This window comes from Hippocampus zosterae, chromosome 16 (genome assembly GCF_025434085.1).
Source record: "Hippocampus zosterae strain Florida chromosome 16, ASM2543408v3, whole genome shotgun sequence".
Taxonomy (NCBI): Eukaryota; Metazoa; Chordata; class Actinopteri; order Syngnathiformes; family Syngnathidae; genus Hippocampus; species Hippocampus zosterae.
The window spans coordinates 6,669,613-6,695,361 of NC_067466.1; the positions used below are offsets into that span (position 1 = coordinate 6,669,613).

At 39.8% G+C, this 25,749-nt stretch overlaps 4 protein-coding genes across 9 annotated transcripts in view; 3 read left to right on the forward strand and 1 right to left on the reverse strand.

The window, feature by feature from the left end:
• Nucleotides 1-3,515, forward strand: part of ei24 (EI24 autophagy associated transmembrane protein) — a 78,697-nt gene extending 75,182 nt beyond the window's left edge. For both annotated transcript variants that reach the window (XM_052047954.1, XM_052047955.1), the window contains 4 exons: nucleotides 1,412-1,523; nucleotides 1,604-1,715; nucleotides 2,208-2,282; nucleotides 2,361-3,515. In XM_052047954.1, coding sequence (XP_051903914.1) covers nucleotides 1,412-1,523; nucleotides 1,604-1,715; nucleotides 2,208-2,282; nucleotides 2,361-2,523 — 462 coding nt within the window. In that variant the 3' untranslated portion in view covers nucleotides 2,524-3,515. The remainder of the gene's footprint in view (nucleotides 1-1,411; nucleotides 1,524-1,603; nucleotides 1,716-2,207; nucleotides 2,283-2,360) is intronic.
• Nucleotides 3,516-4,439: 924 nt separating this feature from the next.
• Nucleotides 4,440-13,362, forward strand: stt3a (STT3 oligosaccharyltransferase complex catalytic subunit A). 3 transcript variants are annotated; one of them, XM_052047831.1, is made up of 19 exons: nucleotides 4,491-4,575; nucleotides 5,050-5,100; nucleotides 5,209-5,329; nucleotides 5,404-5,464; nucleotides 5,562-5,683; nucleotides 5,789-5,934; nucleotides 6,754-6,844; nucleotides 6,932-7,038; nucleotides 7,604-7,768; nucleotides 7,950-8,130; nucleotides 8,225-8,380; nucleotides 9,433-9,524; nucleotides 9,610-9,765; nucleotides 10,457-10,645; nucleotides 10,746-10,862; nucleotides 10,933-11,035; nucleotides 11,679-11,867; nucleotides 12,051-12,166; nucleotides 12,643-13,362. In XM_052047831.1, exons 3-19 carry the CDS (start codon nucleotides 5,242-5,244, stop codon nucleotides 12,679-12,681), a joined length of 2,118 nt encoding a protein of 705 aa, XP_051903791.1. In that variant the 5' UTR covers nucleotides 4,491-4,575; nucleotides 5,050-5,100; nucleotides 5,209-5,241; the 3' UTR covers nucleotides 12,682-13,362. The 3 variants fall into 3 exon arrangements, with proteins under 3 accessions (XP_051903790.1, XP_051903791.1, XP_051903789.1); XM_052047829.1 differs by having other exon boundaries at nucleotides 4,494-4,575; nucleotides 5,050-5,135; XM_052047830.1 differs by lacking the exon at nucleotides 5,050-5,100 and having other exon boundaries at nucleotides 4,440-4,575.
• Nucleotides 13,363-14,069: 707 nt separating this feature from the next.
• si:ch211-266i6.3 (cytoskeleton-associated protein 2) lies at nucleotides 14,070-20,386 on the reverse strand. 2 transcript variants are annotated; one of them, XM_052047849.1, is made up of 7 exons: nucleotides 20,232-20,386; nucleotides 19,501-19,604; nucleotides 18,206-19,001; nucleotides 17,806-18,121; nucleotides 17,667-17,727; nucleotides 14,709-14,952; nucleotides 14,070-14,601 (listed from the first exon to the last, which is right to left on the reverse strand). In XM_052047849.1, the coding sequence occupies exons 2-7, from the start codon at nucleotides 19,547-19,549 to the stop codon at nucleotides 14,337-14,339; spliced, it is 1,731 nt and encodes a 576-aa protein (XP_051903809.1). In that variant the 5' UTR covers nucleotides 19,550-19,604; nucleotides 20,232-20,386; the 3' UTR covers nucleotides 14,070-14,336. The 2 variants fall into 2 exon arrangements, with proteins under 2 accessions (XP_051903809.1, XP_051903808.1); XM_052047848.1 differs by having other exon boundaries at nucleotides 19,501-19,586; nucleotides 20,232-20,346.
• A 449-nt stretch (nucleotides 20,387-20,835) lies between these two features.
• Nucleotides 20,836-25,749, forward strand: part of thap12a (THAP domain containing 12a) — a 252,958-nt gene continuing 248,044 nt past the window's right edge. Inside the window, exons 1-5 of one of the 2 annotated variants that reach the window (XR_007959216.1) lie at nucleotides 20,836-21,622; nucleotides 22,821-22,935; nucleotides 23,092-23,190; nucleotides 23,323-23,353; nucleotides 23,431-25,374. Coding sequence is in view for 1 of the 2 variants with exons in the window: in XM_052047828.1 (XP_051903788.1) it covers nucleotides 21,537-21,622; nucleotides 22,821-22,935; nucleotides 23,092-23,190; nucleotides 23,323-23,353; nucleotides 23,431-25,244 (2,145 nt within the window). In the remaining variant the exon portion in view is untranslated. Of the gene's footprint in view, nucleotides 21,623-22,820; nucleotides 22,936-23,091; nucleotides 23,191-23,322; nucleotides 23,354-23,430; nucleotides 25,661-25,749 lie in introns of those variants that run through there. The other variant, XM_052047828.1, reaches the window with a different exon arrangement.

Sequence of the window (25,749 nt, forward strand, 5' to 3'; positions counted from 1 at the left end):
ACAAACAATTCAACCGATTAAAAATGCAATTCAATAAAACACAACTATCAAGAGGAAAAATATTCTTCCAAACATATGGCAGTAAAACTTCATTTTCAAGGACTGTCCATCAATGTGTATTGTAATGTGCAACGCTGTTGACATCCATGCTCCTCCAGCAGAGCTACGTAAATATTTATTTGTGGAAAACACTGCTACTCCTTAGCGCTCTCATTGAGTTTCAGAACATTAACATTAATTTCTTGTTCATAAATATAGTGAACTCACACTCTGAGTTGAGCATCCATCTTATGGCTACTTTGTCTTTTTAGCTGGCTCATTTTGTAATATGACATTTTTTTTACTTGTCTGTGTAGTGCAGGGGTGGGCAAACTTTTTGGCTCGGGGGCCGCATTGACTTTTAAAATTTAACAGAAGGGCCAGGTCAGCACGAGCTATGGTACATAAAAAAAATGCATTTGTTGACAGTCCATATCAAACATCAACAGAACACAAATATGAAAGTACGGTCTTCATATACTTTTTTAAAATGACAAAAGTGTTGTTGATGACCTATTTTAGCCTGTGCATCGCTGCAGATGGGTTATGATCAGACCAGTAGAAGTAGAGCGATACAGAGGTACTCGGTGGTCGAAAAGATTGCCCCGCCCCCCCATGTTCTGCAACTTCAAGTCAATGTGCCACCTGGCGGTGAAATGCCTTACAAGTCCAATTGAAATGAATGCAATCATTCACATCGGACCTTAATTGTGCACCAGCCTTCGGCGGGCCGGATTTAAAAGACCAAAGTGCCGGATTCAGCCCGCGGGCCGTAGTTTGCCCACCACTGGTGTAGTGTGACTCTGAGAGGGTCGGAGCTGGTTAACACCGGGGTATAGCGAGTCCTTAACTTCTACCCATTCAAAGTTTTTTGATCATGTTCGTATGTAGTATACAATGTTATTGCAAGAGTTGTAACTGGTCATTTCCTTGTCATTTATTTCCAATAAGTTAAGGTTATAAATGACCAATGTTAAGGTTAAACCACAACTTCATTCAGCGCACGTACGTATGTCACACATGGTTGCATGTGCGTTCGTGCGCTTTGTCGTTGTTTATCTTCTGCAGTGGTTCGGACGGACCAGTTCACAAAAACTGTGTGGTATGCTCAAAACACATTTTTGTGCTCCAAATTTCCTCTTAGGTGCTTGTAATTGTGGTTAATCTCATTCTGTACCCTCTGCCTACAGCATGCAGAATGTCGGGGTTGGGATTTGGTTTGTGAACTCTTTTTTTATTTTTATTTAACTGGTATTTTTTGGAGCACAATTTCTGTTTATATTTCTGAAAGGGGATGAATATCTTCGTGCTAAACACACATGCAGTAAAGGTGAGTTCTGTCAGACTGACACTGTCCATTTGTGTCCTCTAGGGTATGATTGTGAGCCTGTTTCCTATCGATGCCATCGGACAGATGGTCAGTCTATTGCACATGTCTCTGCTCTATTCCCTGTACTGTTTTGAGTATCGCTGGTTCAACCACGGTAAGATAGCCCGGTACATTTGACACAAATGGAATGCATATGTCATGTTTGTCAAACTGAAAGTGATTGACGTTTTAAAGGCATCGAGATGCACCAACGGCTGTCCAATATTGAGAGGAACTGGCCCTATTACTTTGGCTTTGGTTTGCCCATGGCTTTGTTGACAGCCTTGCCTTCATCATATATCATCAGGTAAAGCCTCAATTGCACGGATGTACATTATTTTCCGTATTTGGCTTGATCATGCATTTGTCTACTCCATACATATAGATAATGAGGTGCAAAGTGTGTGTTAACATGATCAGTTATTTTCTTACCTGGGTGTTACATTCAAGCGCACTAGTGAAGATTGAAGAAACTGGTATTTGGAGATGAGGTGTGTGGAAATAAGAACTGACGTGACTTTGATGCGCTGTGTTTGAAAGAGGCTGGAGAACATTTTTAAGTTGTCTATGCTCAGCATTTAAGATAAGATCACCTTTATTTGTCCCACACGAGGGAAATTTGAAGTCTACAGCAGAAAAAGGGGGAGGGGACATTTGCTGATTTATGTTATTTACCAAACATGCTAGTAAAAATTGTAATTCAGAAACATAGCACAAATAATTGCCTGTTGGGTACTAATATAGTTACAACGAATCATAAAGGACTGCATTACATTTTAGTCTTTTTCTTCTCTTTTAGTGGCTGCTTGTTCTCCATCCTCTTCCCTCTCTTCATCATCAGCGCCAATGAGGCCAAGACACCAACAAAGCAGTAGTAAGTGACAAAATCAAGCCAAAGTTTTGAGTCATTCATTTCCCCTCGCCGAGTTATCTTGTACTTCCCGATTTTTAGTCATTTTCAGCTGCGTCTCTTCTCGCTGGTGGTGTTCATCAGTAACAAGCTTTTCCACAAGACGGTCCACCTGCAGTCCTCGATGACATCATCAACATCCTCAGAGAGGCTCACATCCCCTCACACCTCCCCAGTCCGACAAAGACTACTGCCTACTCAGTGATGTTGATGCTGCATGAAGGACCCTCGCTTAATGTGACAAAGGTTTTTCCGAAGGAGTTCCTTAATGTGTTTTGCAGCACTGGGTTTACATGTTTTTAATCTATTCTCTGCCCCTTTTTTTAATATTCATTTTTTTCCACAATGTCAGTGTGACATATAATTGCTCTGTGCCTCACACTCGAAACGCATAATTCACTCACAATTGTTTTCTTTTGTCATTTTTTTTCCCACTCTCATTTTATATAATGTGCCATTTGAGTGACTCTCCTTTAAGAAAATATAACACAATAAATCATCTAGAATTTGAAGGATTTTATTTGCTTTGAAGCAACTAGATTGTTTTACCAGTTGCAGTATGTGTTTGTTTGATGGCGGATTGTTTTACCAGTTGCAGTACGTGTTTGTTTGATGGCGCAAGTCTCATATGGTCCTGTGACTGTAAAGTTATGGTGTCCTAGCAGTTCCAGGAAAATGGTTGAAGACATTTTTTTTTAACACAAAACAAAAACTGTGTGACTTGTGGTGTGTGGATTTCTGATTTTCCCCAAGTTAAAATGGTCCTCAACCTCTGGAAAGATGAGCTCATTGCATACAAGATGACCCCAAAACTGTTTGTAGTTATTATAAATGTATTCAATTTGGGGAATGATGCCAAGCTGCAAGCACGTGTGTTATTTCATGTTGTACCGCTAAAACATAACAATATTCATAAAACTTCAAACATTGACCTGCGTACTGTAAACTGTCTACTGATGTGACGCAAGTATGTTTCTCCTTTTATTTGGTCTGTGTATATTAAATTCTGAACGTCCAACCAACATGCAGTATAATGAACCCCTCAGCACCTTCAATGAGTTGTTACGGGGCCTGAATTTTGACCATACATACATAACTCCTAAGGGCATAGTAGTGTTTGTGTAGACTGATTGCGAGTGAGTTTTGTAATGGAAATACATCTCATTTTATTTAAAGTGAAATGGGATTTCCCAATGATAGTGGATTAAAATTGTAAATGTCTGCTTGCAGAATTATGCAAACACATTTTTTTAAATTTTCATTTGATTATTAATCCCAAAAAATATTTCAAATGGCTGTCAATGTTTTTCCTTTTCCTTGTTATTTCACAAAGTGCTGTCAGCACAAACCTGCACAAGGCTATTTGTTCATGTATTGTTTTATTTTTGATTTTGGATTTGTTTTTGGAGATGGGGTAATAATTATTTTTAAAACTAATTTGTAATTCCTATTACCACCACCTTTTTTCATTAACTTGTCAACCATTCATTATCTGAACTGCTTATCCTCACTTCGGTCGCGGGTTTGGTGGAGCCTATCCCATTTGTCTTTGGGCAGTAGGCGAAGGACACCCTGAAATGGTTGCCAGCAAATCATTTTACACACAATAGGTGACAACCATGATTGTCATCTATTGTGTGTAATACATTCAACAATCACACCGTAGGACAATATAGAGTGTCCACTCAACCTGCCATGCATATTTTTGGACTGTGGGTGGAAACCGGAGTACCCGAAGAAAACCCACAAAGGCATGGGGGGAGCATCCAATCTCCACACACGTAGGTCCAAACCAGCAATTGAAGCCTTAACCTCTGTACTGGGAGACAGAACAGGCTCACCCAGGACAACGACACAACAAAAACCTACTACACAGTATAGTTTAATGGTTTAACTTGGTTAGTTTATTTTAAAATAATTTATTATGAGCGTGCAGTTTAGTTTAATATATTTTAGCATACGGTATGTTCAAATATTGTCCTGTATATTTTGGGGGGGCTTTGGGACGTATTTTTTTCAGAAGCACTTTGTGCTTTAATCAGTAGGAGGAGACAAAAACGTTCCTTCAGTAAGGACACGTCACTACACTAAAGTGGCGAGGCAGGTCACCAAATTTGAGCAACAGCTAAGCAACCAATCAGAACCATACATGATCACGGTTGACTGACGCTCAACCAATCAGTATGTACTATCGGGTGAATGAGGCGGGAATAGCTTATGGTTGTCTTCAACTCATGAGTTCACAGGAGCGAAGCTGGTAAGTGCAGCTCAATGAACATAAGTAATGGAATATATTTTCTTCGAGAAATAGCACGTAGTTAGTTAGGCCATTGTGCCGTTTTGCTAGTCATCCTCGGTTAACATTACTTGGAAGAGTTGTTGGGCTGGACTGTACATAAAATATACGAGTAGCTTAGCCATGTTAGCAATTCAGACTATTGGAAGGTAAAATTACCAGATCATCAAGCACGCCTAATTATTGTAGGGACTTTTTTTCGTGTTTTGATTTGTTGCATTTTCAGTCACTTTATTTAGCTGACTTACTTTCTACGCGATTGTGGACGAATTTCTTAAAACTGACAGCCATAACGGCTCTTTTGGGGATGTGTAGGCTGTAAAATAGACATTCACAGAATAGTCGACCTACGTCAGAAGTTGCGGTTTATTTATTCTCTTTGTCTTTTTAAATGTAAGTGTGCATATTTAATGGAACAACCTCAAATCTCTGCAGAACTTCCCAAGAAGAGGAGGCGCTTCCTAGTTTCTGACGCCACCTAATATAGTGCGTGGCCTTATCTGGTTGGACTCCCAACAACTGTAAGAATGGGAATTATTTTCCACATTTGAAATTAATTCGAATCTATACATTTTTTTGTCTTCTGCTCATCAGTTAGTTAGGTGAGCTGTCTTCAACCTCGCCACAATGACAAAATTGGGCTTCCTGCGTTTGTCCTACGAGAAGCAGGACACGTTACTGAAGCTGCTCATCCTTTCTATGGCTGCTATTCTCTGTGAGTGTCTTCGCTACGTGCAATTAACATGTAAACAAATGCATTATTCCTTAATAATTATTCTTTCTCTTCAGCGTTCTCCACCAGACTTTTTTCCGTCTTGAGGTTTGAAAGTGTCATCCATGAGTTTGATCCGTAAGTGCTTGCTTACTCAACGTTGTGCTGTGTTTGATTTACCAAAAAAAATCCTTCCACCCGTACTTGTTAAATTACACTTGTGAATCACCTTCAGGTATTTCAACTACCGCACCACCCGCTTCCTGGCAGAAGAAGGATTTTACAACTTTCATAATTGGTTTGATGACAGAGCATGGTATCCACTTGGGAGGATCATCGGTGGCACCATTTATCCTGGTAGGAATGAGCAATAATCCTCAATTTCAAGATGACTGACAATATTTATTTGAACAGCTTAAAAAAAAGCGAGCATGCTAACGCAAGTATTTTCTCCTCCACCAGGCCTGATGATCACCTCGGCTGCCTTGTACCACGTCTTACATTTTTTCCACATCACCATTGATATCCGCAATGTTTGCGTTTTTTTGGCTCCCTTGTTCTCCTCCTTCACTGCTATTGTCACCTATCACTTCACAAAGGAATTGAAGGTAATTTCTAATGAATCATAAGGTGTTTTTTAAATTATTATTTTCAGAATCAGAATCATCTTTATTGGCCAAGTATGTAGAACACACAAGGAATTTGTCTCTTGTATAACACGCTGCATTAGTATCAAAATAAACAAGGACATGACAAATAAGTATGGAAGGACATTTCATAATGTAAGTGAACCGTAGTACGGTGGTACCACCCAGTGACAACTGTGAGACAATGTGCAAAGTATCAAGCAGAGCTGAAGTGATCAGTGGTAGAATACAATACTATAACAGTTGTACAGTTGGTGAACACAGGATTGATTCGTTGACTGCCGTGTAGAACTGTTGTAGCACCTCCCGTGGCAGGCCATGCTTCCTCAGCAGCCTCAGGAAGTACATCCTCTGCTGGGCCCTTTTCAGGATGGAGTTGGTGTTGGCCTCCCACCTCATGTCCTGGGAGACTCTGATTCCCAGGAACTTAAAGGTCTCGACAGTTGACACAGGGCAGTTGGATAGTGTGAGGGGCAGCTGTGGTAAAGGATGTTTCCTGAAGTCCACGATCATCTCTACAGTTTTGAGCGTGTTCAGCCCTAGGCTGTGTTGGCTGCACCAGGCACAATTATTATTATTATTTTTTTATATTATATTATTATATATTTTTTATTATTTTTGTCACCTGGGGCAGGCTCCAACTCCCTCATTGTCCTAAATAGAGCTACTGAAAAAAACCCATGGATGAATGGGGTTACATCATGTTTTTGAACTGTGGAGTATATCATGTTTGATTTTACTTTATAGTGCTTATAATTTGTCACTCACTTTTCTGTTTAGGATGCTGGTGCTGGGCTGTTGGCTGCAGCCATGATTGCTGTGGTACCTGGTTACATCTCCCGTTCTGTTGCTGGCTCCTATGACAATGAAGGTATAGCATAACACGCATGCCTCTATTTGACATGTGAGAAGACCCCGCCAAACAAAATATTTTTCATCCTGTCTGCCCTATACATAGGTATTGCCATATTCTGTATGTTGTTGACCTACTACATGTGGATCAAGGCTGTAAAAACAGGATCTGTATACTGGTCCTCGATATGTGCTCTGGCCTACTTCTATATGGTGAGCAAATACATTTTCACAACGGTTTAATTGTAAAGTCTTTTTGTAAAATATCACCTGGTTTTGTATACCATATGACACACACTTTCTTTTAATATCAGCATTTCTTAAAAATGCTGGACTGGAGCCTGCTTTCTGCTCGTCTTCTTGCCCATCATCGAAACTAAAGATATCAATTTAGCCTTTAATAAAGCTAAAAATGACTTGGCATCCCCCGCCCCTTAAGTTACGTCACCTAACTTGAAGTCTTCTGGCACCCCCTTGATATAATAGCTGTATATAGACAGGCTAAGTAATCATTACATTTTGGGTCTATTTTTTAAAGGGTGGAAGAAAACCATAACTGTCATCTATCACAATTTTGTTGTTTACATTTCCAAAGTTGTCCTGATGTCCAGCTCCCAAAGAATTTGTGGAAATTTGTAGCATTTGCACATCTGTAACATATTTACAGTGCATATAGAGGAAAACCAGATTGATTCATCTCTGATATTTGTTGTCCCGATACAATGTTTACCTGCATACTTGCAATTCCTTTAGCTTTCTTGTCTCATCATGTGTGTAGGTGTCCTCCTGGGGTGGCTACGTGTTCCTGATCAATCTTATCCCACTCCACGTCCTGGTTCTGATGCTCACTGGACGTTTCTCTCACCGCATCTATGTAGCATACTGCACAGTCTATTGCCTGGGCACAATCCTGTCCATGCAGATCTCCTTTGTTGGTTTCCAGGTAGGGTTGTTTTTACTTTCACTGCACAGCCCAATGAGATCCAATCTAAGAACCATATCAGAACGTTTTTGAGCTGTTTATCTTCTCAGCGAATGTAATCCAAGCTACGTTGCTAGTTGTGCTCGTACCGTTTTGAGGGGCCTCATCAAATATGATCTTTCTGTCCTCTCCCTGATGCTAGCCGGTGCAGTCCTCAGAGCACATGGCTGCCTTTGGTGTGTTTGGCTTATGCCAGATTCACGCATTTGTGGACTATCTACGCAGCAAACTCAACACTCAGCAGTTTGAGGTGCTCTTTAAGAGCGTCATCTCCCTGGTGGGATTCCTCCTGCTGTCCGTGGGTGCTGTTCTCATGCTCACAGGTAGGTCCAAAAACAGTTGTGGGTTGAGATGAAGCAGTTGTGGAGACTTGAATCGATGCAGTAAATGTCCTGTACCGTCTTGTCCTGACCCCAGGAAAGATATCGCCATGGACTGGTCGTTTCTACTCTCTGCTGGACCCATCCTATGCCAAAAACAACATCCCCATTATTGCCTCGGTCTCTGAGCACCAGCCTACAACATGGTCCTCCTACTATTTTGATCTCCAGCTGCTGGTGTTTATGTTCCCAGGTAAGTGTCCACTCACTACTCTCTCATTTACACGGGGTAAACCGAGGGATTTACTGAGGAGTTCTTCTCATATGGCACGCAAACTTACACCTGAATTGAAATCTGCTGTCGTATATAACCTACGCTAACGCAGTAAGAAAGTCCTAATTACTGTTTCTGTATGAAAATAATTGAAACAAGCAAATGGCAAGATTGTGCCCTCTGACGACATATTGTTAAACTGCTCTGTGAACATGCTGTGCACTTTTTTTTTTTTTGGTAACCTTGAAAGATGTTGGGACTGTCGTAACCTGAGGACTCCCCTGTAAATGAAAGACTTTCCCTGAATATGAAAAAACTCTCAGGCTGGTGCAGTTGTTCCCCTCCACAAACCACACCCACACTGCTGAACATATTTTGTAAATTAATACCTCACTGGCAATTGCAATCAAAGCGAAGCATTCATATATCGCTTGCATCGGGTGGAATCTCGGTACAGTGGTATCTCAAGTTACGAACTTAATTCATTCCGTGACCCTGTTTGTAACTCGAAACATTCATAAATCGAGGTAACATTTCCTATATGAATCCAATGAATCCGTTCCAGATGGTGTATGGTTGAAAGTGAAAAGAGTACAATATAAAAATGATTCAAATTTTGTTGTTGTTGTTTCACAGTGTAGAAAAACTTTTTTTCCCATGTTTAGAAATTTAGGCAGCTGATTGGAAGGTGTTGTGACCGTGCGCGTACTCCAGTGTACTGAATACTCTACATACTGTTTACATTCTGTCAAACGTTTTTGTCACGTTAATTATAAGTCGAGGCGGCCGCTGTGAGAATTGTGATTGGCATAACTCTGTGTTAGTGGAATGTCCAGCTGTATGCTGAACAGCCTTTTCTTTGTTGCTACAGAGGAGACAGCGAGTTTATATGTGGGCTTTTTGGCGGTGTTTACAGCCAACAGCAACATCGAAGTTATTCTGATGTCACAGAGATGTAAAAAAAATCTGTTTCTATTGAATGCACAGATCAGATGTTTATTTTCCTGATATATCCCCTCCTTTCGCCACAGTTGGTCTTTATTACTGTTTCAACAACTTGTCGGATGCCCGGATTTTCATCATCATGTATGGTGTGACCAGCATGTACTTCTCAGCTGTCATGGTAAATCCCGGATTAGCTCATCTCAGTGACTTTACCTGCTCGTGCTTCCTGTGTGAAAGTCATCCATGTCTCCTTCTGTTGCCAGGTTCGTCTGATGTTGGTGTTGGCCCCTGTCATGTGCATCCTGTCCGGCATCGGCGTGTCCCAGGTGCTCACAACCTACATGAAGAATCTGGATGTCAGCAGGCCGGATAAGAAGAGCAAGAAACAGCAGGACTCCACTTACCCCATCAAAAACGAAGTAGGTGATTTGACTTTGTAGTGCGGTTAAAGCATTGCCGCAATAAAATTCAACGGAGAGTGTAGTATAGCATGATTTTGTCCCGAAGCTCATATTTTTTTAATGGATTCTTTTTTTACCGATTTATTAACTTGAATCTTTTTTGGAGGGTTTTTTTCCCTATTTAAGGCTTAACAAGTCATTAACATTGATTGATTGCGGTACTTGGTAATGTTATGGTGGATTCCAACAACAGCAAAATTAGAACACAGAACATCTACTCACTTAAAAAAAGACATGAACTAAATATAGAGACAACTACTCGCATTAATGCTGTCACAGAGTTAGAACTGAACCCACGCGGCCAAGTTGCCATTGGTGACCACAATTCTGTAAGATTAGTTGGCCAAATTGAGAAATTGACAGCATGGTGCTCCATTGGTTTACCTGCAGCAAGTTTAGGTCCAGGCCTGGAACGATTTCTCTGTCGAATCTCCTCCACAGTACCTGGATATATTGTTCGGTCAATCGACTCGAGAAAGACGATGATTGTTATCCCAGTGACTTTTTTTGGCTGCTTACCAGTCCAGGGTGACTCTAAAAATGTCATCTGATCCATTGAATGGATGAATTGACACAATTGATTATGATCAAGATGTCGCTGTGAGCGCACACGTATAATGCTAAATATCGGTGATGTTGTCTTTTGTAGGTTGCGTCTGGGATGATTCTGGTCATGGCCTTCTTCCTAATCACGTACACCTTCCACTCAACCTGGGTGACAAGCGAAGCCTACTCCTCTCCCTCAATTGTCTTGTCTGCTCGTGGAGGGGATGGCAGCCGCATCATTTTCGATGACTTCAGAGAGGCCTACTACTGGCTTCGCCACAACACCCCGGAGGTTCGTAATATCCCAAAATGTTGGGTAGGGCTCCAGAGACAATAGATGGATGCATGCTAAACTCACTTGCGTTATGTTAAATTGCATGATTTTATTTCAGGATGCCAAAGTCATGTCATGGTGGGATTATGGCTACCAGATCACTGCCATGGCAAATCGAACCATTCTAGTGGACAATAACACGTGGAACAACACGCACATCTCGAGAGTTGGCCAAGTAAGTAGAGCAACCAGAAAGAGGCGCCATGCTCATGTCAAATCTCTCTGACGGGCTTCGTCTACTTTAGGCCATGGCGTCCACGGAGGAGAGAGCCTATGAGATTATGAGGGAGCTGGATGTCAGTTATGTCCTGGTCATCTTTGGGGGGCTGACTGGTTATTCCTCGGATGGTATGTTACAACTACGGCGAAGTCAAACATGCAAAATTGATGCTTACCTGAATACAGGATGCATTTTCACTCATGTTTCTCAATGGAAAGTGATTTTTCCACTGACCTGTTGTGATGACTTCCACTAGTTTTGATGCCATTTTTAGTCCTAGTTGAGTGACACTGTCGTGTGCCACAGCAGACACGGGCGCCGCCATCTTATTTATTCTCTGCTGCTAACTGTCAATCACAAGTCTGAACATGGCTGCTGTTAGATTTGTGGAAATTCGGTTGATCTCTTTTGATTGTGTGGCTATGACAAACGGCAACGGTTCGTTGTCTGAATGAAATAGAAGCTCTAGCAAAATACCTTTCAAACTGTTGACATTATTTTGCCACAGAACAAAGCAAAGAGTGTTTAGATTTTTTTTCTCCCCTCGCCATACATAAAATCATTAACAGGTGAGTTTTTCTGTGCGTAATGCAAGACGGACTGAAAAAAGAATAAGAAAAATAGAAAATAGGTGAATTTGCGAATCCTACACAGTTGATTTAAGAGGTCCCCTGTGTAAGAAAATTTTTGGATTTGTCATTAATTGCTCGTCCTAGAAACACAAAGTACCAATAAATATTTCATCTGTGATCTGCAATTGTGTTCACACAGATATCAACAAGTTTCTGTGGATGGTCCGTATTGGCGGCAGCACTGAAACGGGGAAGCACATCAAGGAGCACGATTACTACACGCCCACGGGGGAGTTCCGCGTGGACCGCGAAGGCTCGCCCGTGCTGCTCAACTGCCTCATGTATAAGATGTGTTATTACCGCTTCGGCCAGGTCTACACTGAGGCCAGTGAGTAACTTTGATGAGTCAAGTGCTCTGTTTATCAGTGTCTGAAACCACATTCACGGGACATGACCCCAAATTCGATTCGAAGTATGTATAAGTATGAGCTGCATGTCTCTTTTCAGTTTTTTTTTTTTCATGCAAAAGTGCTCAATTGTGTGCATTGAAGTGTAATGATGATCTTTGCAGAGCGCCCACCAGGTTATGACAGAGTGAGGAACGCTGAAATTGGCAACAAAGACTTTGAACTGGATGTGTTGGAAGAGGCCTACACGACAGAACACTGGCTTGTGAGGATATACAAGGTAGGGCTCCCCTCACTGGGGTTTTTTGTTGTTGTTTTTTTTTTTTTTTGCAAAGGCATCCATCTGTCAACGGCACTTAGTTGACACATTGAGATTAAACTATATTTAAACGTCACCTTTTCATTGAGCACCCAATAAGGCCGTAACAAAAAACATGTTAGAACTGTGTAAACATTTAGAGGCGGTGAAAATCCTGGTTTTAAAAGGTTGTGTCAAAGAATCCTATTTAATAAAATTAAAAATATGATATTTGTAAATTTTAGCAGAATGATATGGTGGTGAGCACATATGGGTGTTGGGGTGACCATCAACGTTAGCATATCTGTACCATCCATGTTTTCATTTGAAATATGAACACCATTAAAAAAAAAATCCATTAAAAATGTTTTGTTTGTATGGTTTGCCTATTGTTTTAGTCTCCAACAAGGGTCTTTTCCATGATTTCTTTTCACTTTATTATTCATTCTAACTTGTAGGTTAAAGATCTGGACAACCGGGGTCTTTCAAGAACATAATCCCCCCTTGAAGAAAATGAAACACCCTGTTTGCGCACAGCACTGAACACCTTCCCCTGCGGTCAACAGATGAGCTGTTCAACAATACCTTTTTTATACGGTTTGTTTTGGGGAAGAAAATTGCAAAGAGATTTGTGTGGGTGTGTATGTGAGAATCTTTTTTTTTTTTATTTGTTATAATAAAATGTCTGGGAAGGAATCCAAAGGGGGAGGTTTTCCTATTACCCATTCTGATTGTTGAAAGTCTAATTTGACGAACTGGCCAAAAGACAGAAGAGACCTTTTTCATTTTTTATGTGGTCGAATAAAGCAGGTTTCAACGTGGGGAAAATTGGTGTGCTTTAATTTTTTTTCTGTGTCAGCGGGACGAGCTGTTTTTCTGACTCTTATCACAGCAATATCTCTTCAGTTGTCAAAGGTAATTTGTGATCCCAAATGGAAAATGGTGATACTGATGGCAATTTAAAAAGAGAGGTGACTGGATGAATCGCAACAGTAAGAATGATTAACTGGTACTTTGCACCAGCATAAAAAGTAGCCATATTATTTTTGCCAATCGCCATAGTGACTACAGTACTACTTTTCTGGCCACTTCTGAAATCTTCCATTCTGTCTTTCTTACTTTCGTGACAGAGACATTAAATGTGCCAAACTATAAATTGTTCTCTCTGTTGACAAAGATGACTGCCTCCATATGTTTCTTTATAGAGCAATTTGTGGAATCGTACAACATAATAGATGTTCCATCATGCTTTACTAGAGGTAGTGTTTTTTTCTGCATAGGCCTCATTATGTTACTATAAGCAAATCATTAGTGTTAAAAAGTTTGTGTGTGTGTGTGTATATATATATATATATATATATACATATCAGTTTCATAAGGATCAGCTTTTTTTTTTTTAATCTGACATTTGAGTGTGTACTTTTCATACCTACTCTAATTTAGGAAAAATGGTTGAGAGAAAAAAATTCTACTTGACAATCTTATTAAAAGCTACAATTTTCTGAATTAATGTAGCAAGTGACCCTGAGCATGATCTGCGGCTGAGCCCAAGCTATTGGGCACTAGGCAGCATATTTCAATGCAAAATGCCAGTCTTGAGATTCCATTCCATCGTGCACATATTCAAGACAACCGTAATTTAGCAAAAAAAAAAAATCCATAGGTGTGACATGATTTGAGCAATGAAATATTACATTCATTCATGGTAGCATTTTAAATATAAATGGTTTGTTAATTGAATGTTTTTGTTTTGATTCTGTCAGTTTCACATTTAAATTATTGACCATTTTAGTTTTTGTGTTCGTTCTCTCGAGTAGGCTCCTTTTCCCCCATATTTTCAAATGGACAAGTGGTATTAACATAAAAATAAATAAAATAATGAAACTTTTGTTAAAAGGTAAGACAAAATTGCCTTTATTGGAGTGGGCTACTATAGTTGTGAAAATATAAGTAAAAGTCAGTACGTTAAGAACTTAAAAGTGGAAAGGCAAATGGCAAATTTCATCAAAACCAAAAAATAACAAGATCACTGGATATATTAAAATTAGTAGACGGAAAAATATGGTTACATTGTTTAGTTTCAGTCCGAAAATATATACACTTTTTTTTTTTTAAACCAACAATGTAATATAGTGTACAGACATGTGCATCGTTACAGTTTGACCTGGTCTGGCAGGTCATCCGTAAGAGCAGAATTTTTTCTGTAGACATAAGCATTGAGACTGTCATCCAGTTTAACCAGCTCGGCCAGCGATGACACACATGGGTCATGATCGAGCACGGAGGACGGCAGATATGAAGATTTGCGCTCGATGCGACGGGAGCGGCGCACGGGCGTCAGAAACTTCAGATCTTTGATGTTGCTTTTCCGCCTCGAGGTGCTTGTCTGGACCTCGCCTTCGATTGTTTTCTTCACGCTGCAACATATGAAGGTCATAAAAGTTTTGACATCTCGGGTAGAGTTCCCCTTTCACATTACAATAGGATGTTAATTCTATGATTGAGATTACAGCCGACAGTTTACCTTTGCAAATACGGTGTTGTTTTGATACTGTATTTTACAACGTAGGCATGACCCGTCTGTGGCATGCTGTCCATGTCAGAATCATCACATTGAATTTCTTCATCCATCAGCACTTTCTTTTTACTCTCATCTGTCAACATCTCCTTGGCCTCTTCATTCTTAGACACGTCCTTGACACATTCATCCTCCGGAACTCCTTCCTCCTCTTCAGCAATGTTGCACATGTCTGTGCTCTGTGGTAGTTCTGGGAAGACATCGGCATCAGGTTATGCAAATCATCACAAAATTAGACTTTGTACCCAAGATCTCTTCAGATCCAGAAATTTTACTTGTGAGAATTGGAAAGCGGCGCACACAAGGGATGGACGGATTACATCGTTCAGCAAATTTAAATCAAATGTGGCTCAGTGGACCCGAAATGTATTTTTTGACGACGACTTCTAAAATGTTTTTACTTTTGCTGTAGCACATTAGGTTTTTTAAATATTTTTGTATTTAAGTTTGACCTATAAAAGCTTTGTCAATATGGATTTTACAACTACGACGTTTTTATTTTTTTTGCTACAACGTGCCCTGAATCCATAAATGTATCAATTATTAAAGCCTAATGAAATGAAGAAAACCATTAGGGCAGATTCAGAATCAGCGCGAATAATTCATCTAGAAAAGTTTACTTGCATCGCTGATTAAAAAACTAAGTAGTATAACTTGGTTAACCAATGTTACCAACTGACCCCATTATTACCGCCCATCTTCAGCAAAATTGGCATTGGAATAAGCTGGAAGTCACTCCTAAAACCAGCTTTACGTTCCTATTATCACAGTGTTCGTTCATACAGATAGAACTTTTTTTTCTACTTTGTAATCTGTTGCAACCATATCTCAAGTACAGCTCGATTTGGTTGGAAAAAGCTTTCAGTTTTCAATCTCATGTTCCACCGCTGCGACTAGGTGGCAGACTGAGCAAAACTCCGGGGAAGCGAATCACACTACGCCGTCACCTTACATAACAAACCTACGGTGTCTAAGAGTCAAAGAAAATACATAAATAACGGGGTGGATGATTGCAAATAAATACTGTTGTGTTCGGCAAGAATGTTCGAACAAGAACAAACCCATAATTATTTACTTTGTACAATTTTTTTAATCGCTCAAGGCATGCTGGGTTCACCTACAAACTGTGCAGGCATAGCAATTATTAATTCGAGCCACAACGAAAAGCAAAACTGACAATCACAGCTTTTTGAGGGATGTTTTTCCAGATAATTGAACAGAGAGGCCCCAGAAAGTTTCAATGTGCTGCCTACGTCACCTGCAGCCAGGTAGTCGGCAGATCGAGACGAGACGCAGCTGAATCTCGCGATACTAAGCTCAGCAACTAGCTTCGGTTGGCTATTACTGCCTGCTAAACACGTTGCCATTTCGCTCTTAACTCAACAGTTACAGCCTCCATGGCAGCGAATAAACTACACTTCTTACAAGTATCGTTCTCACGAAGGGATTACGAGGAGTAATTAACAGAGTGAAAGCCGGAGAAGCCATGCTAATTTGCTAGGCTAACGTAATGTCAACGTGAAAGACCGGAATTAAAGTGCTTGGGTGACGGAGTACACTTCACAGAGGTCTTGGTGGAACTGCGTCAAAGCGGCGCGTATCCAACGTTGATCAGCAAAAGAGCAGCCAATTTTATAAGGGTCTGCAGATATATTTTATTCAAACTAATCACACAGCTAAACTAAACAGAAAATGTTAGGGTGTCTCGTACGTCAACCAGGAGGAGTTGACGCCAAGATTCAACGTGTTATAATGAAGATAAGCGACTGAGAAAGTGAATGCACATTCTATGTTGAATGAATATTTAACAAATCTTATTTGTTTTCACCATACAGTACTGGGATTTGACTTGGATTTTTTAGATCTGCAAAACAAATGTTTTCACAATTACATTACAGTAAATCTCATATTTTTTTGTCATCACCTTCTGCCAGAAACTTTTTTTGTGCCTCATTTAGATTGCTATCCACATTTGTGCAAAAATATGCAGGCTAATTTGCTTTTGTTTACATTTGATCATTTTATCGGGTCCTTTAATGTCACGTCAACATAAAATGAGAAAAGGTAAGCAGTCGTAGTGTTGTACATATATATGTATATTTTTTATTAAATACCTATAAAGATATCATCGTATATCATTATATAAAATGGCCAATATCGTGATATTTTTCCCCCCATATCGTCCAATACTAGTACCAAAACTACTTTAACCTGAGCCAGGAAAAGCCATGTTGGCATTTCAAGAGACTCTTCAAATGAAAAGTTATTTTCTGACACATTTGACTCTACCCATTAAAGTAATTGCGTTTAATATTTCCTTAGTTTCATTATGATCAGTTTCAATAAAAGCTTACAATGATTCAGTGTGTTGACCAGAGTTGGCGTTAAGAAATAAAACCTTGTCCATTATAATCAGGCCCAACATTCTGTTGAACCATTTGTTATTATGCGGGGGTCCTCAGTTTATGACTGAATTTTGTTCCTATAACAACTACATAACTTGAATCTCTGCCCATACCCTTACATACAGGGTTTCCACTTTTGAAATTATTTTCCAGTGCATTTGTTTCATCTGATAAAGTGCAAATCAAATGATCACAACAGACACAAATAAATTCCATGCCAAAGCTGTTTGAATGTACAAAATATAAGGCGCAATTACACTTATAAATAAAAATAATTACACCTTCTACTTTACACAGGTTGCTTTGGTGTTACAAAATACCATACCAAGTTGACAAAAAATACCGGTGCCACCCTCTTGTTAAGGAGTTTGACTAGACCAAACAGAGGACACCTTGTATTATAAAAGTATTTTTTCCTGCTTGTATACATTGTTCTGGTATAAACCATCTTGGTCTTTTATGCTACACTGCATTTTACACTCTATAAAACTGCACTCACCATCCTGGTATTTTGAAGGCGTCTGCGTGGCTTCCAGAACATCACACAGGTTCAGAACGACCTAAAAATACAATAAAGAGCAATGTAAGTGTTAAATGCAACAAAGCATAGTGCAATTGTATTATTTTAATCCCCTTACATCATCAAATCCATCCTGTGCAGTAGGCAAATCTGAATCAACATTTTCTAGGTCAAAACTTAAGTTCATTTTCACCGGAGGCTGCATTTGCACAGTTTCAGGAGCTTCCTGGGCAGTGTGCTCCGGTTTTGGTTGGCCCAGACTGGGCTGTGGTTCTGTCTTTACATCATCCCGCTGTCCCCTAGCATGAGCCTGGGATTTCACACTGGCTTTAGGATTTACAGATGCAGATATTTTTGTTTCTGTGCGTGTGCTTGTCATAGCCGGTCTCTTGAGATTCTTGCCCTTGGAAGCCAGCCACACAGCTAATTTTGCCCTGCAATGATAAGAAAGTACTGAGCATGCCTCACTGGCAAAATGTCAAGCACAAACAATCAGGATTTTAGATGAAGACTTTCACCTTCTTTCCTCTGTCGTTTCTGTACATCTGTACTGACTAAGGGTGCTTGTGACAGGAGGCTTCTTGACCTTCTTATCAGTTACGGCAATCTTTGGCATCCTAGGTGCAGCTGTTGTGTGTCTGGAGCTGGTGGGCCTTAATGTTGCCGGGACAGTAGAGGAGGTCGGAGGGCGGGCAGAGCGAGGTCCTGGAAGACGGCCACTGGGTCCGGGTTTGGATGCTTGCACGCGTCCATCCGACAGCGATTTAGACGTCGTTGGGCCAGATTTTTGGAGGTTGCGTCCAGGGACATCAGTAACAGACTTTGACCTGTTTTTTGTCAAATTCACAACCTTTTGGCTCTCTGTTTTGGGTGGTGCTGGTTTTGACTCCGCCCCTCGAGCTGTCGCACTTGACTTCCAAAGTGATCCAATTTTTGACTCCACAATTTTACCTTTGTAGAGGCCGGGGGCAAATTTAAATGAACCCACCGCAACCGGTGCCCTTGTGGTATCTGTAACTACTTTTTCATTGTTCACTATCTGTTCAGCAAGAATGGCCTGGTTCCGTGCAGGTTGTTCGACCACACAGACAGCACCACGATTCCCATCTTTCTGTCTGGACTTGCCGTTCAGAACCTTACCAGATGTCGACTTTGTGTCTTGTATTTTGGAGGTGATTTTACTGACACCATTTCTAACCAGGATCTCCTGTTTCTTATTGCTTTTACATTGGACAGAGAGAGCTGATGTTGATTTTGAAAAATCTCTTCTGATGAAAGAATTGGCTCCATCACCAGGCTGAGCATTCTCCTTATCTCCCTGAAACAATTCAAAACAAACTTTTAGAGCAATATTTTATTTATTTTTTAATTACAACCGTTCACCAGATGCTTTAGACTGGTTTGGCACTGCAGATCCAAGTTCCCGATTCTAATTTAATGCCTTTATCCATCTACATGGATATTTCAAGTGACAAATAACCAAAATGGCTAAGTTTACACTGAGAGAAAGAATAAAACAACCCGCATTCTTCAAGTATAGTGAAGCACGCATATTCATAGGAACATGTCCTCTGTTATTCACATAAAAACTCACATACAGGCATTTCAGTTCACATGAATGCATCTGATGTGGCTCTCAACAGGCTCTCGCTGTGAATGTGAACAGCTTGCTTTCATCAACATTTTCAGAAATTGATAAATCATGTATAGGATACATATTTGTATATATGTAACTAAGCAATTGCAAGTAATATCAGTTTTCCATCATCGGCCCTCTTTAAATGTTACTCGCAATAAGGTGACCAAAAAAAACTTACTTTTCTTTTGCCTGGGTTTTTTCTTGAAACAGCTATGTTGCTCATGGTGGAGCGCAACCTCGTGATATTTCACTCGTTTGTCCTAAAACACAAGATTAAACTAAAAACAACAACAACATAGTTTTCTTTTTACTGACAGCGTAGTGTACACTTTCAGCATGACTGCAACATTTACTGTGTGACAAGAAGATTAAATGGAAAATGCTGTAAATTTATCTGGAGTAACTGGCCAATGGGAGCCGTCCACGGCAAAATAACAAGAATTAACGGTCATGGTACAGTAGAATAACCACCGACATTGTCTTATTCACTCAATTTTGTGGCGTTCAAGAGAGAGACCGGCGTAATTCTATTCACTAAGACAATGACTTCGTGGAAATTATTAGTATTGGAAAGCCCTTTTTATCGGGATTTAGCAGTTACTCGTAGTTGTCTGGAGCAATTTCTGCAGGAAATGAAGATGTTGCTCAACTCAACTAAAATGTATTTATAGCGTACTTGAAAACCACCGCTGTACAAGGAGCAAAAATGATGCATACAACTACAAACAAAATACCATAAATGAATAGCAAAGGCTGCAGAAAGCACAAAAACAGGACAAAAAAGCAAATCAAAGCTCATGGCGAGCCAAACTGTCCATTATTAGTTTGTTTGAACAGCGTCAAACATTGCGATTTATCGCCTCGTATGAACAATGACATCAGTCAATATATCTAAAACAACTTACTCTCCGATTGAACGTGTGTTGTAAAGTGGAAGAGCTCAATACTGTGGCAAAAGTGTGACACAAAAAACAAAACCGGCCACTTGGCTTGAAATGTTTATTTGAGTTGCCGCTACTACACTCTTATTGGTTAGGGTGATCTCGCGAGGGTGTCAAATCAACCAATAGGATATGTCAAAACAAGGCACGAGATCGAGGCACCGCACTGGTTTGAATTATTTTGAAACGAAATAGCATTCCAGTATTACTGGTCACGAATACTGTTCCGCCTTCAATTCCAGGATACACAACCAAGGGTTTAATAAACAAAAATGACATTTACTGAGGAAACGTATTTTTATTTTTATCTAAATGTATTAATGTATCTAAATTTATGTTAATCAAAATTAGATAAAAAGTAAATAGTAGATGTTGGAATTTTGTTTTGTTTTGTTGAGGATTCAGTTTTAGTCAGGCCAAACAATGCAAGCATTATTCCCAAAGCAAAGCAAATTCCCCAAATCAGCACAGTGAGTCCATGTCAATTGTATATTTTCGCGGGGTAGTGTAACACTTGTGAAATATTTTGAAATTGACCTCTTTTATTTTGGTTCTAATCAAATATGGTCTATGCAAGAACCAATTAGTTTCCCCTTCTTTATCTTCATCTAACCGTAAAAAACTACTGCAGATTTGGAAACACATTTTTGAACGCTAACTACAGTAGGAGGTGCCTACACGATTTCCGGTGCACATGCTTTATTTGCTTGTATTTGAGATTTGTCCAAACATGGAAAATAAAAAATAGATTTGATTGAAAATAAATAGATCCATCAATCAAACCAAATTCTACAAAACGGACCAACTGCGATCTTCAACGTCATCCCGTTGTCTTCCGGACGCACTTTTTGTGTGACGTCACTAAACACAGGCACCCAGGCCGATTTTTATTTTATTTTTTTTTTAGGATCGCTGTTGCGTTTGCCGAAGTTAATTCTCAAAATACTTGAACTGTTTGCGCATGAGCGCGTCATATCGCAGGATTCCCAGACCTACGGCGGCCACGCGAAAAAGAGCTTTACTTCTGTGTTTTCACCTCGAATAATAGTAAAGATACACTATGAGTGAATTCAAGACTTTGGTTTAACGAGGAAGTCTGGATGCACAGTACAGTACTGTATGTATGTCAGAGCAACTCGTTCTATTTTGAAATCCACTAACGGAAGTCCACCCATCTGTCCAAAACGTTTGAGCGCTACAGCTAGCAGTATTTGCTACCTTTAGAACTTCTTTCACATCACTACCCAGTATTGAGACAAACTACACAAAATGCAGAATCAGTGTGCTGCTCCAAACTGTACGAGTTTGAAATCGGATTTGTATTCACTCTTCAGATTTCCGCTTGATGCAGAAAGGTAAGACGAATCTGATTACTGGCTCCTCAATGGAAATGTCTCCAAAAAATTATTAATCGTACCATTTGTGTTTTTGCTTTTGTTTTGACGTTTTAATGTCAAGAAACCGAATCACACTGAGTATTTTATTATATTGTGCTTAACAACCATGCTATATCAGCTGTTGTGTTCATCAGTAAACATAAAACCAACAAACAAAACTACAGATCAATATTTACAGTCGTGTACTAAAAGCTTAAAGAAATGAACAAGTCAACCGTCAGGCCTATTTCGATATTTACTTCCTTTTCTGCTTTTAAATGGCCACGCACAGATGTTCCGTCATTTCTACGTTCAGTTTACACAAAGCGCAGGTTGGGAAAAGAACCAAAAGAATTCGATATTTATATTCAGTACCACTTATTCTTACATCGTGAATCATGTAGTTCTTCTAAAGCCACCCGAAGGACCTTCCAGTCCCGACATTAAAACAGGTTGTCTCCCTTGTCAGCAGGTTGGCGCTCCAATTCGAAATTAAAAAAGGGTGTCATTCTTCCCTCACAAGAAATACGAAGAGCCTTCAAATTTAACTAGGAAATGAAATCCATTTAATATCTGTGAGTGGAGATAACTGATTAAAAAAATTGAAATATTATTACGGTAATTCTAGATTGGTACAGAAAGACGTGCAAAGATGGACAAAGTTTTCTTTAAGACTTCACCTCCAGGATCGAAATTATAAAAATAAATATTCCAAGGACCACAATTGAATGAGAAGGGGAGAAAATGGACAATGCATGGACAAACTTGATAGACCAATTACTGTTGCTCAGATTCTACTGTGTTTTATTATTGTCATCTTCTTTTGTATGCTTTTGTGATTTTGGTTCGTTGTTTATGGTTCATATGTGAGTGCAATGATTTGAAAAGTAATAAAATGACCAAAAAAAGCGCCATTACTTTTCTGACTGTTTTAAGTCATTTAATGTTACCTTGGTAACCATATATATTAAGGTCCTTTGTCCAAAAAATTGATGCATGATGTAATGTAATACAAAACCTAAAAGAATTAAAAATTTGCTCTTGATACCCAAATTGTATGATTCATCCCAGTAAATTCCAAATACTTCTAATTATAATTGGCAAAATGTACAATTTATTGTAGACAATATATGATTGATATATTTAAAGAGTATGAAAGTGTGACTTCCCATTTCAGGTGTAAAATGTGGGTGGAAAAATGCCAGCGGGAAGACCTAGTAGACAAATCACCAGAACATCTCTTCAGATACTACCGACTTTGTGCAAAGCATTTTGAAACGTCTGATGATAGTGTAAGTCATGTGATGATATCAAATATTATATATTAATTTTCCATCGTTAAGTCCTGTGTGTATAATGTTTAAACATTTACCCTCTAAGCTCCATCCATGTATCAAATCATGATGGACTGTTAGCGCATCCTGTTTTAACGTGGCTTTGTTTTACAGAGTGAGCCGGTTACAGCGATAAAGGATGACGCCATACCAACTATATTTGATGATCCCAACAAACTTCAAAATGCGCAAGTAAAACGCAGTAAAGAGATGGTATGTATTTTTTTGTAACTCTTTGACACTCTATAAGCAAACTAATAATAATGGTGTAATTCTGGTGTGAACTATTGCTAACATACAGAATATATACCCCCCCCCTTTTATTTTAAATTAAATATTTTCAAGGATGAAGATACAAAAACCAGGGGAAGAAAAAGTGAGTAGAAATGTGCACTTTTTTTTAAAACAAGCTGAATGCATCATTTGGGTCTCCACTTTTTTTCACCCCTTCAGAAATCAAAAGCTCTCAAGCGGAAGTGGACAAGGAAGAGCCAAAAACAACTCCAGAGGAAGACACATACAAAAACTATCTCAGGTCTTTATTTGAAGCGCTTGTGTTGTTAGGAGAGCAAAACATTCCCGTAACCAGTTCCAATACTACTGAACAAGACTCTGTTGGATTACACAACTTTGATGCATTGCTCGAGTATCGCATGAGTTGCGGAGATGAGGGCATGAAGAAGTACAACGCGAATAAAGACGGTTCTTCATCACTACAGCTCAAACAGCTGATTGAAGTGTGCGAGAAATGCATCCGGAGTAAAGTGATGGAGGATGTGAAAGAAAATGGCTTCTTCTCACTTATTACTGATGATCTGGTAAAGATTTCGGATGAGTGGTACCTCCCTGTGTTCCTGCGCTATGTGGACGACTCCAACTACCAGCGCGAGAGGTTTGTGGGTTTTTTGTCTTTCGATGGCGACGCAGATGTTTTGGCAGAGAAACTGCTTTCTGAAATGATCAATGAATGGGGTTTGAACATGGAGAAGTGTCGAGGTCAAGCACACTCGTGCTCTGGAACACACTTTGCTAAAATTAAAGCATTTGCCGCCAAAGTCACTGAAAAGTATCCATTGGCCATGCTCACAGTTCGACCCACTCAAGCCTTGAACATAACGCTCGCCAATGGGATGGCTTTGTCAGGGGTTCAGCTTGTCATGTGTACTCTGAAGAAAATCGAGTCTTTCTTCAACCAATCCCCTTTACTGCGTCTGGAGTTGGAGCATGCCATTTCTGTTATTTACCCAGAAAAAGAAGAGAAGGTCAAAGAGCTGAAAGAGACTTGTTGCACCGGTTGGACCAAGAGACACGATGCTTTTGAGGTGACGCTGGACCTTCTTGAGGCTTTGTTGCTTTGTGTGGACAGCGTGCATGACAATGAGGACTTGCGATGGAGTGACCAGATCACATATAATGCTTTGGAGATCTCAAAAGCTCTGGCTGACTTTGAGTTCATCATGGCCTTGGTTGTCCTGAAAAACACCATGATACTTTTAAGGGCATTTGGGAAAAACATCGAAGGGGAAGCATCAGATATCTATTTTGCTGCTGGCAGCGTCAAAGCCGTGTTGCACTCTCTGAATGAAGTATCCGACAATATTGACGTATACCATGAGTTTTGGACTGAAGAGGCGGTTAACCTCTCCGCCACGATGGAGATTCCAGTCGAACTTCCTCGGTCGCTCTTGAGGAAGCATCCGTCAGAGTTGGGAAGCCTTCAGCCAGAGAATTACTACAAGGAGCACCTTTCTATTCCCTTGGTGAACCATACGCTCAAAGAAGTCACTGAACTCTTCAGTGATGACCACCTAAAAGCACTCAGATGTTTGTCACTGGTCCCTTTTGTAGTAGAACTGAACAAGGCCGGGCAGCCTGAAGAAGAAAACATGTTGGTGTTTAAAAACGACATTCCTAACCCAGGTTCCCTTGCCGCTGAGCTGCATTGTTGGTGGGTTAAATGGAATAAAAAAGGTAAAGGAGAAGTGTTGCTAAGCAGTCTGCAGGAAACGCTGCAGCAGGCTGACGTGAAGTTCTTCCCAAACATGCTAGCTGTCCTGAGACTACTGGGCGTCTTGCCTACTTTGGCTCTTGATATCAGTTGTGACGTGGCATTCAAGCGCTTCAAGATGTACATGCAAAACACCCCTGATGCAGCTAAATCAAAGAGCCTGGCTCTTCTGAACATAAACAATGATGTGGGATATGATTTGGATTCAATGGTAGAAGTCTATATGAAGACATACCCCGGCGGCGATGATGCTTTGTAGTTTTGTTTTGGGTTTTTTAAAAACATTTTTTGACAAACGGACTAGTTTTGAGGGAATGGTGCTTAATGAAATTATTTCCCTATGTCCTAGTCCTCCAAGCGTTAAGACTGATGTATTTTAACATGTTACGGTTTTTTTCCCCTCTCTTGTCTCTCTAGCTCTCTCTTTGAGATGGAATGTCAATGACTCATTAACATTGAATACAAAAGTCTAAAAATTATACATTTGCCAAGTGCTTTGAATTATCCAGTTTGGAAGACAATTGTGACAGAAGCATCTTGTAAATGCCATTCAAGTTTACTATTATTCAAAATTACTACTGTGACAATCTCATTCGTTATCCATATTCCATAATTGTTTACATTTTTTTGTGTTGTGACAACTATACATTCTAAAATAAAATGTTTTGAAACGTTTGCATTATTTTCTGTTTAATATCTTTTTTTAGACTGTTGATCAGTCTAAGCAATACAGTACGTTCTATTGTGGCCTTTCAGTAGATTGA

Coding starts and splice junctions, on each gene's coding strand:
- stt3a (XM_052047830.1), top strand. CDS start 5,242: ATGACAAAATTGGGCTTCCTGCGTTTGTCCTACGAGAAGCAGGACACG. Junction 5,684..5,788: donor CGGTGGCACCATTTATCCTG/GTAGGAATGAGC, acceptor CTCCTCCACCAG/GCCTGATGATCACCTCGGCT. Junction 8,131..8,224: donor TGCTGTTCTCATGCTCACAG/GTAGGTCCAAAA, acceptor TCCTGACCCCAG/GAAAGATATCGCCATGGACT.
- si:ch211-266i6.3 (XM_052047849.1), bottom strand. CDS start 19,549: ATGAGCAACATAGCTGTTTCAAGAAAAAACCCAGGCAAAAGAAAAGTA. Junction 17,728..17,805: donor CACAGGATGGATTTGATGAT/GTAAGGGGATTA, acceptor TTGTATTTTTAG/GTCGTTCTGAACCTGTGTGA. Junction 14,953..17,666: donor GCCTTCAAAATACCAGGATG/GTGAGTGCAGTT, acceptor ATGTCTTCCCAG/AACTACCACAGAGCACAGAC.